The following is a 12,434-nucleotide window of genomic DNA, read 5'->3' on the forward strand; positions in this document are numbered from 1 at the left end:
GTACATACATTTATTTATTATTATTTGATAAGTATATTATATAAAATCACAGAAGTCATTTCAATACATGCATAAATTACATTTCCTAAAAATAAATAATTATAATTAACAATAAAGAAAATTTAAATTATTCTTTAATAATTTCTAACAAAATTTAATGGGATATTTGTTGGGATAAGTCTTCAGTAATTTTTTTCAAAATTTGGTTCCCACGTTGTTAAAGAGATTAAAATTGTGTACTGATCTTGAAAATAATGGCTGCGAATTTATAACGTGCAGAACAATACATGAATCTTTCAATTTTTGTAACAAATGTAATGTCTAAATTCGCTAAATATCAAATAATGAACACATGCAGTGACACGCATTGCATGGTGAGGGTACATTTCAGGCCTCGTTATTTCTAATACCAGTAGTCCAGTAAAAACACGAAAAGCCCCAATCTTATCGAGCAATAATAATAGAATAGAAAAAAAAAATTTTTCTATTCTATAATTAATGCTCGGTTAAACAGTAATTTTACTAGACTACAGGTTCACTCGGCACTAAAAGTGGATAAACAAGTTGTTTACACTATTAAAAGGGAAATCGATGTTCACACTAGGATATTTTAAAGCAAGTTTTTGTCGTTTCTTGTTTCTTGTGTTAATAATTTACAGCAAATTGATTAACATACGCCATTTTATAATGATAGTTAGATGTACCCCTTCGATTTACGCTCGTACCCCTAGGGGTACATGTACCCCTGGTTGAGAACCACTGTTATACAACATATATAATAAAGTATACATATATGTTGTATAATATTCCATGAATCTGAGTGTATGTTGAAGTGTAGAAATGACATCATCGGCCAAGTTTTATAAGAAATATAGGAAGTTATCTGTTAAAATTGTGAAGATTAATTCCAAGTTGAAGTTCCTGAATGAATGTAAATCGAATGGGGTTTATCCAATGTCAATCTTTCAAATCAGGATACCGAGGAATGTAAGTCCTTAAGAGGAAGAATTCAAAGAATATGTTTAAATAAGTCACTCAGGTATACCAGGGGTTTAAAATATAGAGCTATAAATGAGTTCATAGAGCTAGAAAATCAAATATTTTTGGAAGACAAGAATACTCTTGTAGATATTAACTTGAATGTGATCAAATTAACAGACCAGGTGGAATTGCATTTAATGAAAAAATACAAGAGGAAGCTAGAGTGGATATGTGCCAAGCAAGTAAATAGGAATGATAGAAAGATAAAGCCAACCCCATATATATTATGGGACCAGACCCATCTTCCACCTGAGATTAGAAAACTTCTGAAGAAAGGTCCTAATTATGATCCTGATAACACTGCAGACAGGCAGAACATCATAGCCAAAATAGAAAAAGGGCTCGTTGGTCTAGATTAGGGATCCCCAAAGTGTCGATACCAACCCCTTGGGGTCGATAAGAGTTCTCCAGGGGTCGATTAATACACGAGGGTCAAAAGGGGGTCGATTAATACCAAAGAGGATCAATTAAACTGTCTAAAAAAGAATAGAATATTCCAATAAAAATTCAAAATACAGATATGATCAACATTACTGACTACCCTAGTTATAACTTGAGTTTTGCCTTAGCCTATGCCGCTTTAAGCATGTGTTACTCTGTTTTCACGCATCTGGCAACTGTACTAGAGTTGCGAACATGTTATGAATGCTGGTACTTCAGAAATACATTGCACTGTTACACTCTAGTAGGGTTGTCACTCTAAGTATTTTATATCTAAATGTAGATATTTTGTCCTTTACAGAGAAAATATCGTAATATATTGAAAATCATTAATATAGTACAGAAGCGTTTGCAAGGAAAAACATTACAATTGTTTAAGCTCGAGCAATCATAATGGCCTTTCAAGCATGGAAAATGAAGAAATTTAAATCTTCACTGGCACAATCCGATTTAAAAAATTTTTCAAACTTGTGAGTACTAAAAAAAAAAATAAAAGAATTTCTGACCTTGATTTGCAAATATATATTAAACATCTTGATAAATTAAGAGAAAACTTTAAAACACGTTTCGAAGACTCGGAGAATATGCTTGTTCTCTAATGGTTTGCTAATCCATTTGATGTAAAAATAGATAATGAAGGTAGTGAACCTGGCTTAGAAGATGAACTGATTGAAATATGTGTAGATCTCGAAGCTAAAAGCGTTGTTTAAAAATAAAAACCTCAGTGAATTTTGGAGCAATAACAATATTGCCACTAAATATCCCAAGCTCGGAGCAGAAGCCGAACCTTTCTACTCGCATTCCCAACTTCATATATGGTTGAAGCTGGTTTTAGCCACACGAACGCAATTTTGACAGAACAGAGGAACAGATTGAACTTGAAAAACCATGGTGATTTGCGAATAAAACTTACCAATTTTCAACCGCATATCAATAATCTTGCTGCTTTCCTTCAGACATTCATCCCACTAATATCAACTATTTTAATAAAAATAAAAGGTATGTTAACATATTTTTAAGGCATTCAGTAATAGTTGCAAAATGACAGTAAGATGTTATCCAATATCCAACATCACTTATGTTATGTTTTCAAAGATAATTGTGTATTTTATGTATTATGACACGTACAGTTTAAGAACCACAGGAAAATTTCCATCTATCCATAATTTTGCTATTATTTTTTTAAGATTATAAGTCAGTAAAAAATATCTCCTTTTTCTGTTAATGTTATTGGGTGGATTTTATAAGATATGAGAACTATAAATTCTTTTGTTGGGTTGTTATGCAGGTCTTCTTATCGCTTAACATCAGAAATACAAAAATGGTTTAATGTTACAAATGTTACAGCAAGCCATTTATATATTAAAGATTTAATGTTTTTGTTAAATACTTAATCTGGTGATCGATAAGAAGGCAAATATTCTATAAAAGGGTCGACAGGAAAAAAGTTTTGGGACCCCTAGTCTAGATAAAGTAGACAAAGATTATTTCAGGTGGAAAACAACCCTTAAAAACAGGTGAGACAGAGCACAGCAGTTGGAAATGAAAAGTATAAAATGCACAAGACGATGGTTAGCAGATAACAAATAATAATGAATTAATATTAATAAGGGCCAAAAAAATATGGATTTGGTATTAATAAAAAAACATCATTACAACAAAGCGTTAGAGGACTATATAGAGAAGACAGTGTGTGAAAGGGCTGATCACAGTATAGTTGATAAAGTAGACAGAAAAGTCAGGAAATTGGAGAGATCACCCATTACCTCACGCTTCCCTTTCCTGAAAGGATCGCATATCACAGGCCCAAGTATACCCAAACTATTCGGCTTTGCAAAAGCACATAAAAGGAGCAAAGAGATCAGACCGGTAGTTGAGAAATGATAGAAAGATAAGCTGTATGTATAAGCTAGAGAAATGCCTGCATAGATATTTATTGGAACAGATTGGAAAGGATCATTTTATTACAAAGAACCCACATAACTTAATAAATAAACTCCAGGCCCTATCTTTAATGGATGAGGAGATTGGATCAGTCATGGACTTTGAAAGTCTGTATCCATCCATAAAATTTTATTCATGTTACCACACGTTAATTGACACCTTGCAGTTTACATCCAGTTTAAATCCAGGTGTGTCAGCCATTCCCAAAGACTTGGAGCTACTTGCAAACCTGATATGTTTTCAGTCATTCTTCAGCTTTAAAGGCAGAATTTATAAACAAATGAAAGGGGTTCCAATGGGCAGCCCGATGTCCAGCTTACTCTGTGAGTTAGTGTTATGCAGACTAGAACAGATAATGATTATGAATTTTAGGGGGAACATAATCTTATACAAAAGATATGTGAATGATGTGTTCATTTTATGGAGGAATGATATAAGATTACAGCATTTTTTGAATGAAATAAATCCCAACAAAGATGGTTTAAAACTTAAACTGGAGCAAATTAGTACTATGGAAGTGCATTTTTTAGACATTGACATTTCATTCAAGAACGGTTCCTTAAACACGAAGGTATACATCAAGCCCACTCACGACCCGTTATACATCCTTTCAACCTCCAATGATCCATATACTTATAAGCTTTCAGCATTTAGAGTTCTAGTTAGGAGGGCATTCCATTATTGCTCCAATGTATATGACAGGCTGCAAGAGTTAGATAGGATTAGAGCTGTGGCTAGGATGTTGGGGTTTGGAACAAAAGTCATTGAAGGATTAATAAGTTCTTACACTAATCCTAGCAAAAATAAAACAAAGAAAGATATGAAAAACAAGGTGACTAAGTTCACATGCAACAGAAACATGTCAAATATTATGAAAAAAATTGAGATTACAAGAACACAAGATTACTATACAAAAGGGCTCCCACGGTTTATAACTTGCTTAGGAATGACAAGGATATGATCAAGAAGGAACAACAATCTGGAGTATACAAGATACTATATAAAAATGATCAATTACATTTGAACAAAGAGTATGTGAGTGTCACCACCAGAAATCTCAACAAAAGGCTTAAGGAGAACATGTACAACGTAAGCAAGGGACACTATTCTACAGCACTATCCATAATGGCACAAACAGACGGCTCAGTAATTGAATGGACTGAGGCCAGAATTGTTACACAGGTGCATTCACCAACTCTGGCATTAAGTTTGGAAAAGTTTGAAATTTATATATCCAGCTTGACTGGCAAATGTTTAAACTACAAGGATGACACAGGCTTACCAGCGGCATGGAAATATACGATCAATAATGGCTAGTAAAATCTGATGCATAGCATGCAGTTGATGTAATTTTATATCTTATGTTATTATATTTGTATTTTATTTTATTTTATTTTGTTCTTCTCTATTTATTTTGATTCATTCAGTTTATGTATTTAATGGATTGGTTATATTATTTATATTTTATATTTTGATTTTTAACCAAATGTTTGAACTGTTTTGAATTCGAATTTGTTATTGCATATTGGTTTGATTATAGAACGATTGTAAACATTCCAGTAAACTCATAACCTGATGATGGCCTGTTGATCAGGTTGAAAACATTAGTTTAAGTAGTAAAAATANAGTTCATATTAGGGTTTGTTGTGCTGCTAAAATCTTTCTTCAGCATAAATGATACTGAGGACTCCTTGTTTAGCAACAAATTATTACTAATTTGCCAATATATTATTCTATTCACACAAGTAGTCTTATCATTTTGTATTAAGTTTTGAATAAATTATACTTCATAATGAATGAGCACATTTTTTTCTGAATACCTTATTTTGAATTTTTTATATGCTTACACTAAAGTAAATAATAATTTAAATATTAGTTAATTAATTATCAATGAAAACTGATACATTTTTGTTTTGATATTTTTCATGTGTCATATTTATAAACAACAATGTCTGTAGTATACATTCCAGTTTTGCTAAATAAAAATCTCCATTAAGATGATAAACATTTAAAGTAAAGCATTCAAATCTACAATACAATAAACTATTCCTAGTTTATCATGTAATAAGGCAAGTTAAGATAGTTTTCTAAACATTTTAACATATAATCTGACCAATTTGAATATAGAATTTCATATTTCAAATATAATTTTTATTTTATTAACTATTTTAAATTTATTTATAATGTGATTAAAGTTTAAATACAGCTTACCTACAAAAAGTGCAATATTCCATATTACTATCTTCAATTGATTTGTTCTGTCTAAGAACATTACAAATATCTGCACTAGTGCATTTAGACTGCAAAATATGACTTTTTATAGATGTAAGTGTCCAAGGACCAAAGTCAAAAGTTTGTTTTAGAACATGAGAAGATTTATTTCCAACAGCATTTCCATCAACTTCATCTTCCATTTTTAAGTATTCCAATATAAGATATTTTATTCTTTCTAATTGAAAACAATTATTATTATATACTTTTTCTTAATGAATGCAAAAAGAATAAATACAAATACTATATATAAATTAAAAATTATACATTATTGAAAACTTAATATCAAAAATATCATACTTTTATTAATTAAATTATAATCATGAGACTGAATCAGACAACTTCACGACTAAACCTGAAACAGAAGTAACTAAGAAATCCTTTAAAAGAGTCAACATTTTAATGAGATAAAATGCTTTTTGAGATCATCTTTCTCATTGTCAGAACCAAGTGTTTAACTTTTACAATCAAATACAACAGCTTCTTAAGTTCAAACATCTCCCAATAAATATCCCAAAAATCAGATTTGGAGAAATTCGCTAGCCAGCAAGGACATCAGAATTGTTGAGAGCCTAGCACTTTTTAAATCTACCTTATGTTTGGAAATTCTGGCTTTAAGGGTCTGGTTTGCGCTCCCAATGTAATATTTCTCTTCATCATCCATTTTAATGGAGATCAAGTAGACCATGCTCTACTCAGTCTGACTATTGTTCTTTCATTAAGGATTCTTTTTATTTTTGCCGGCTAGATTGTAGATTAGTCTAATTATGACAATATTGTGTTTGCGGAGAAGTCGAGCAGCCTACATCCAGCGAGAGCGTTCCAGTTCAAATTTTATCAGTCTCTGGGTTTAGTTGCTTGTGAAGTAATTAGGCATTTTATTTTGGTTGACAAGTTCTGTATCAGCTTCAGGTAGAACCCAAAAGACATCAAAAACTTAAGCAGCAGTTCTATTTGATGGTAAAAGTTAAACATTTAAATTTGATTCCCATCCCAATAAGCATTTTATCATATTTAAAAGTTGTTTCCATTAAGTGATTTCTTAGTTATTTCTGTTTCAAGTTAAATTACTATTTTATTAAATATGCAAAAATTTAACACAGTCTAATTGCATAATCAAAAAAATGTTTTTAATATATAAAAAAACAATAATTTACTTTTATACTTTATATAAAATAAAAAACTTTCTTTGTATTTATCAAAATAATTTGCCGTTTATTAGCCGAACGATAGTAAAACTATCTCCTTTCGACCGACACGCCACACGTAAACATTATAACATAGTTATATTAACATACGTAGTATCTTTAATTTTAGTCTTTCGGTATAAAATTATATATAACGTATTCGATATTTTATACGAAGAGTTTCGTACGTCGTTATACTATACACGACACCGCACGGCACAATACAAATATCGCGCTCGACGGCCCTTTTCGTCCGCACGGAATACGGGCAAGTTCCACTAACACGGATTAATCGGATCGGAGGATTTACACAAAACTCGACATTTCTTCGAGAACGAAGGTAACGATAAAACGTCGGCAATCACCTTACGATTTTTAATCTCGCCCGGCGGCATTTCCGTATCATTTGCGTTTCCGCAAAGATTTCGGTTTTTGGATTAAGCCGGACGAGACACCGATCTCGTCCGGCTTAATCCAAAAACCGAAATCTTTCGCCCCGCGGGGCACGACGAGGCACAAACGCGGCCCAAATTATAAAAATCGAATCAATTCTACAATTAGCTTAAAATACTTTTTCTTAGTTTTAATTTAGTGCAATAAAGGAACAATTAAAATTCCAAAAAAAAAAATTGACATTGATCCAAATTGTTGAATTTCAGAATTTTTAAACAAAAAAAATGAATAGTAAATTATTCCTAATTTGTAATAAAAACAATACATATGTATTTTTGTCGTTTGACTTTTTTTTTTTATTGTACGCTTTGAAAATTATGCGAGAAAGAATAACCTTTGAACAAAGCATTCGCAAACACAGTACAGTCATTTATATTACACATAATCACAAACGTTTGTTTACTTTTTCAGAATCAAGCGTTAACACCGTTTATCCAGCGTCTTTTCGAAACACTCGTTACTTCATTTAACTGAAATGCACGGTAAATTATAGCAAAAAACTTACAGGTTACAAAAAGTGCCCGGAAAATCTTCGTAAACAACACTACACTCGCCGAGTAGACGCTTTGTCTTCGATGCCCGGCTTTGTTTACGTACTGTACGTACGGTACTTATGTGTGTACGCACGCCCCTCACCTCTCCATCCAGCGAGGGTATATACGCAGATAGAAGTCTATTTTTCAATCAATTGGCGATTAGAAAACGAAAGACTGAAATTTTAAGCCATACTGGACGATAAACAAAAGTATAGCGATTATCGGCTTGCCAGATATTCCATTCTTTTTCCCCCCCCTTCAAATTTTCTTTCCGTTTTTCGAATTTAATCAAAAATTCTTCTTTGTGATTATAATATCCATTAAAATAATCGGAATAAACAAATATTTAATTGAGAAGTTTATCGAATTTATTTGGATATTACTGAAGTTGGTTATTTTATTACCTTCGCCAACTTATTTATTCGCTTAATTAGCAAAAATTGGAATAACAATTTATTAAATTTTCCATAATTTTCATCAATTCCTTAAATTTATTTATTTTTTTAAAAAGAAAAAAATGGGAAGAGAATTGCCTATAAAGAAAATTCTCATAATGGCATTTCGCGCTTCAATTATAGCCTAAATTGAAGGGCGGTCGGATGGCCTAGCGGTCGAGGTGGCAGCCTACCGCTCTGGGGCACCCGGGCTCGAATCCGAACGGGCCGAAAAATCCCCAGGAATTTTTTGGCGGGTGGTCCGTTCGGATATGTCGGGCCCCGTCCCTCACCACCCGGCAGCCCCATTGTGGGCCTGGCCGAACCCATAATGGACCTGCAAAAAGAGGCCCTCTTAGTGCCCACAGGGCGGAAAGAGTTAAAAAAAAAGCCTAAATTGAAGCGTGAAATGCCATTACGGCTTGGCATAAATTCGACTCGAAAATACATCCGCTAAGGCGCCAATACTTTTTTGCGGCTGAAATACATTGCTCCGATAAAACGTATTTAGAGAAAAATGGCTTTTACAACTTTACGGCATTGAGCGCTCCAATTGTTTTAAATATTTTTTCCATCTCGAAGGACCGGGAGAACTCTTAAACACGGTTATTGTCGATTCGACTGGTTCGCGATACGTCAGCCGAGTGGAAAAAACCAGGCCGGATCGCTGGAGAAATTCCGATGATTCGATCCGCTTCGAAGTCGGATTCCTCGGAGCGGTATCGCGCGCTCTAGCTACTTCGATCGCGAACCCGTACACTCGAGAGAAGCCGCCGGGTCTGTCTAAAATGAGAATGGAATCCGTACCGTTACTATCGAATCGCCTCACGTTTTATGACGTTTTACATTTAAGCGTACACCACGAAAGCATTAAAAATCTCTTCTATAACTCTGCATTTTCGAAATCAATTTGAAAAACGTAATAGAAAACGATAATTTATAGAAAAAATAAAGAGATATTTCCGAGTAACTCAAAATTTTTCGATAAGTAAATACAGTCCACCCTCCTATAACACGGGTTCATATAGTTCGGATTCCTATATGACGGCGAAAAAATTGCGTCAGTATTCGTACAAACACGCTAAAAAAACTCCTATAATTCGATAAAACGTCATCGCCGACTCGTGTCGCGACAGGATTGGTCGAATCTAGACCAATAGCGGATATTGTACAAACCGTTGAGTTTAAATGAGCAGCGGACCTACTAAATTTTCAAAAACAATGAATTAAGAATTGTTCCGATTATTATTTCGCAATAATAGCACGAGGATCCGCGTCATAGAACCGTTGGTCTTATTTTTTTTATTCGAGCGCGAGCTGGATGATGGTGGACAGTTTTCTCAATTTAGGGTAATCCAGGGTTTATTCTAAGCTAGGGGTCCCCAAAGTGGTCGATTAATACCAAAGAGGATCAATTAACCCTTTACCACCGCCATCTTGTTTGCGTTTAGTTCGTAAACTGTCCAACGGCAATATAAGTCAGTCAGGCGATATTATTTTAAAAATTCACCAAAAATCAAATTATTATTATGTTCGTATGAAAAAATCACGTACATTTATTAATATCTTTAGTTTAATAGTTTAGAATAATTATAATTCCTTCCAATTGTAAATATCTATTGTTAGCAAAATGTGGCAACACGAACTCTGAGAATAAACAGGAAGTTCTTTATAGCTGGTGCGGAAGTAAGTTACGCGCGACTAAATATCCAGATGGCGCAACGCGCCGATTGGTGGGCCGAATGACGTCAACCCACCGAAATAGGAAATGCCGGTGGATTATATTTTGTGGTGGTCGGAACGAAGTGACGCGGAAATAGATTATTTTTTTAGTTGTAATATTGAGTATAAAGCGAAAATACAGTATAAAGTTCAGCTCGCACGTTTTCTTAAATTTATAGGAATAATTTTAATACGGTTTACTTTTACTTAATTAATAAATTACTAAGATTATTTATTTTTTTGAACGAATTTTAACTTCATACTCGATCTTTGCGTACTTCCGAACCAAATCACGCACTATAGATAATTTTAATAGCACGATTGGTGTTTTAAATTTAAATATACGCGCGCAGATAACGAATAACAGAAAATTTATAATTTGTTACAGATATTATTTATAAATAGTTCGAGAAAGGACGAAATTTATAATTAAGACGAGTCAGATTATTTTTTGAATTTGTCACGCGCATTTAATATAGTTAGACGAAACGATAAAATTAGCTAAGTTTTGTATACCTCCGAAAGAGAAATTTTTATAAATCTGGCTTAACAAATTATAAAGTTTAGATGTAACAGTTGTCGAACAATTTTGAATAAAGAATAGGCCTTTACTCTGATGGGAAAAAATTTTTAATGCTTTAGTTAGGATCGACAGTTCTTTGTGTCGATAGATATTTTGCGCTTTTGAATGTCGGTTCAAAATCTGCGCGTTAAGAAACGACACTTTTCAAATTTACAGAAATTTCGTGTACCCAGTTCCATAATAGATATATCTGTAAATATGTTTAATCAAATTCGTACGACCATTTTTTAAATTAAAAGTACAGAATTCTTGTATAAATTATTTAACAATCAATAACACCGTAAGTATTTAAATTCCTCCGAATATGTTTTAAATAAGTCGCGTTTCGTGGTGGAAATTGTTTATCGATATAAGTGCCGAGAAGAAGTAATGTCGCGTTTGTACCGTAATGTTTTCGTAGTAAGCTTATTTTTGTTCGCGTTGTCTAGGAAAATATAAAGCCAAGCGATATTCGGTGTCTATATTTAATTAAGTTTCCGCGGAATTTGATTAGAAAAGCCAACCAATGAATTAGAGAATTTGTAGAAAAAAAATAACTTATTATTTAAAATGTTTTAACAATTATGCGTTAAAAACTATGAATTATGTTTAGGTGAAAATTATATTAAATTGTTAACTAATCTGCATTTCCACTTAGCCTATTCTGTTGTAATATATATATAAAACGTTAAATACAAGTTTCTGTAAGGTTAAAAATACTGTATGGTCTAATAAAGAATGTAAAAAAGAACTTAATTTGCAATTTATATTTGTTGTTTTTGATTATTTTATTATTATAGTAAATGTACAAAAATGATTTATTGAAATGAAAAACAGATAAAAGTTACTTCTTGATGTTTAAAACTCTCTCGACATTAAAATCTTCGATATCACGTAATTTAGGTTAATTGAAAATTTTGCAATAATTTTAACATTAATGTCGATACACGTAAGAGCTAGTGAAATTATAAATAAGTGCCTTTTATCGAGTTTTACACGAAATGTCTATAATTATAACGTCTGCCCGCTCTCCAAACTCTTACGAAGTTTAGGCTAATTGATCGACATTTCCGGTAGGTTGACGTCATTCGGCCGACCAATCGGCGCGTTGTGCCATCTGGATATTTAGTCGCACCTAAGTAAGTTATGTCTCTTACTGCTGCTGTTTCGTTGTGCCGCAAACGTATTGCGTTTTTCGTATTAAAAATCTGATTTTAATACCCACAATGTCGGCTACCAATGCTAAGAAGAAATGCAGACAATATTCACGGGAGTATTTGAAAAATATGGTTTTGTGCCATCGTTTGCTAATGAAACTATTCCTAGGTGCTTATTATGTGAAAAAAAAACTTTCGGCAATGATGCTATGAAGCCGGCGAAAATGAAAAACCACTTGGAAAGGATCCATTCTGATAAGAAAAACTAAGATTTTGAGTATTTCAAAATACTACAAGAGAAATTGAGAGTTCGGCCAAATTTGAATACATACGGGTAACCCCCGTATAACACGGGAGTTACCTTCCAGAAAATTGCCGTGTTACGCGGATCCGTGTTATACGAAACTAGTGCGAAAAGGGGGGGTTAGGTTCCAAAAATTAAAAAACATGTCGTTAAACATTACTGTATATGTTAAGCATTTATTATTCATTTTTTTCATAGGTAAAATACTTATTTAAGTAAATATTTTACCATAGGATTATTCATTTTATATGATGATCTCAGCACGAACATGGTCAACTGGTAACAGTTTGTGGGTGCGTTCGTTAATAGCGGTCGCACCGCAACGGGAGTGCGTCGCTGTTTGTAGACATTTAGGAACGAAGGTAAAAGAAAGATGGCGGCG

General features: G+C 33.0%; 1 protein-coding gene across 3 annotated transcripts in view; it reads right to left on the bottom strand.

Moving 5' to 3' along the window:
- The window catches only part of LOC111628330 (TIP41-like protein), a 33,666-nt gene extending 21,439 nt beyond the window's left edge, over positions 1 to 12,227 (bottom strand). Inside the window, exons 1-2 of one of the 3 annotated variants that reach the window (XM_023372113.1) lie at positions 9,115 to 12,227; positions 5,638 to 5,875 (exon numbers count right to left, since the gene is read on the bottom strand). In XM_023372113.1, coding sequence (XP_023227881.1) covers positions 5,638 to 5,840 — 203 coding nt within the window. In that variant the 5' untranslated portion in view covers positions 5,841 to 5,875; positions 9,115 to 12,227. Of the gene's footprint in view, positions 1 to 5,637; positions 5,876 to 7,740; positions 8,459 to 9,114 lie in introns of those variants that run through there. The other 2 variants (XM_023372106.1, XM_023372097.1) reach the window with 2 other exon arrangements.
- Positions 12,228 to 12,434: the final 207 nt, after the last annotated feature.

Source organism: Centruroides sculpturatus, unplaced genomic scaffold (assembly GCF_000671375.1).
Source record: "Centruroides sculpturatus isolate CEXI.00-Female unplaced genomic scaffold, Cexi_2.0 scaffold65, whole genome shotgun sequence".
Classification (NCBI taxonomy): domain Eukaryota; kingdom Metazoa; phylum Arthropoda; class Arachnida; order Scorpiones; family Buthidae; genus Centruroides; species Centruroides sculpturatus.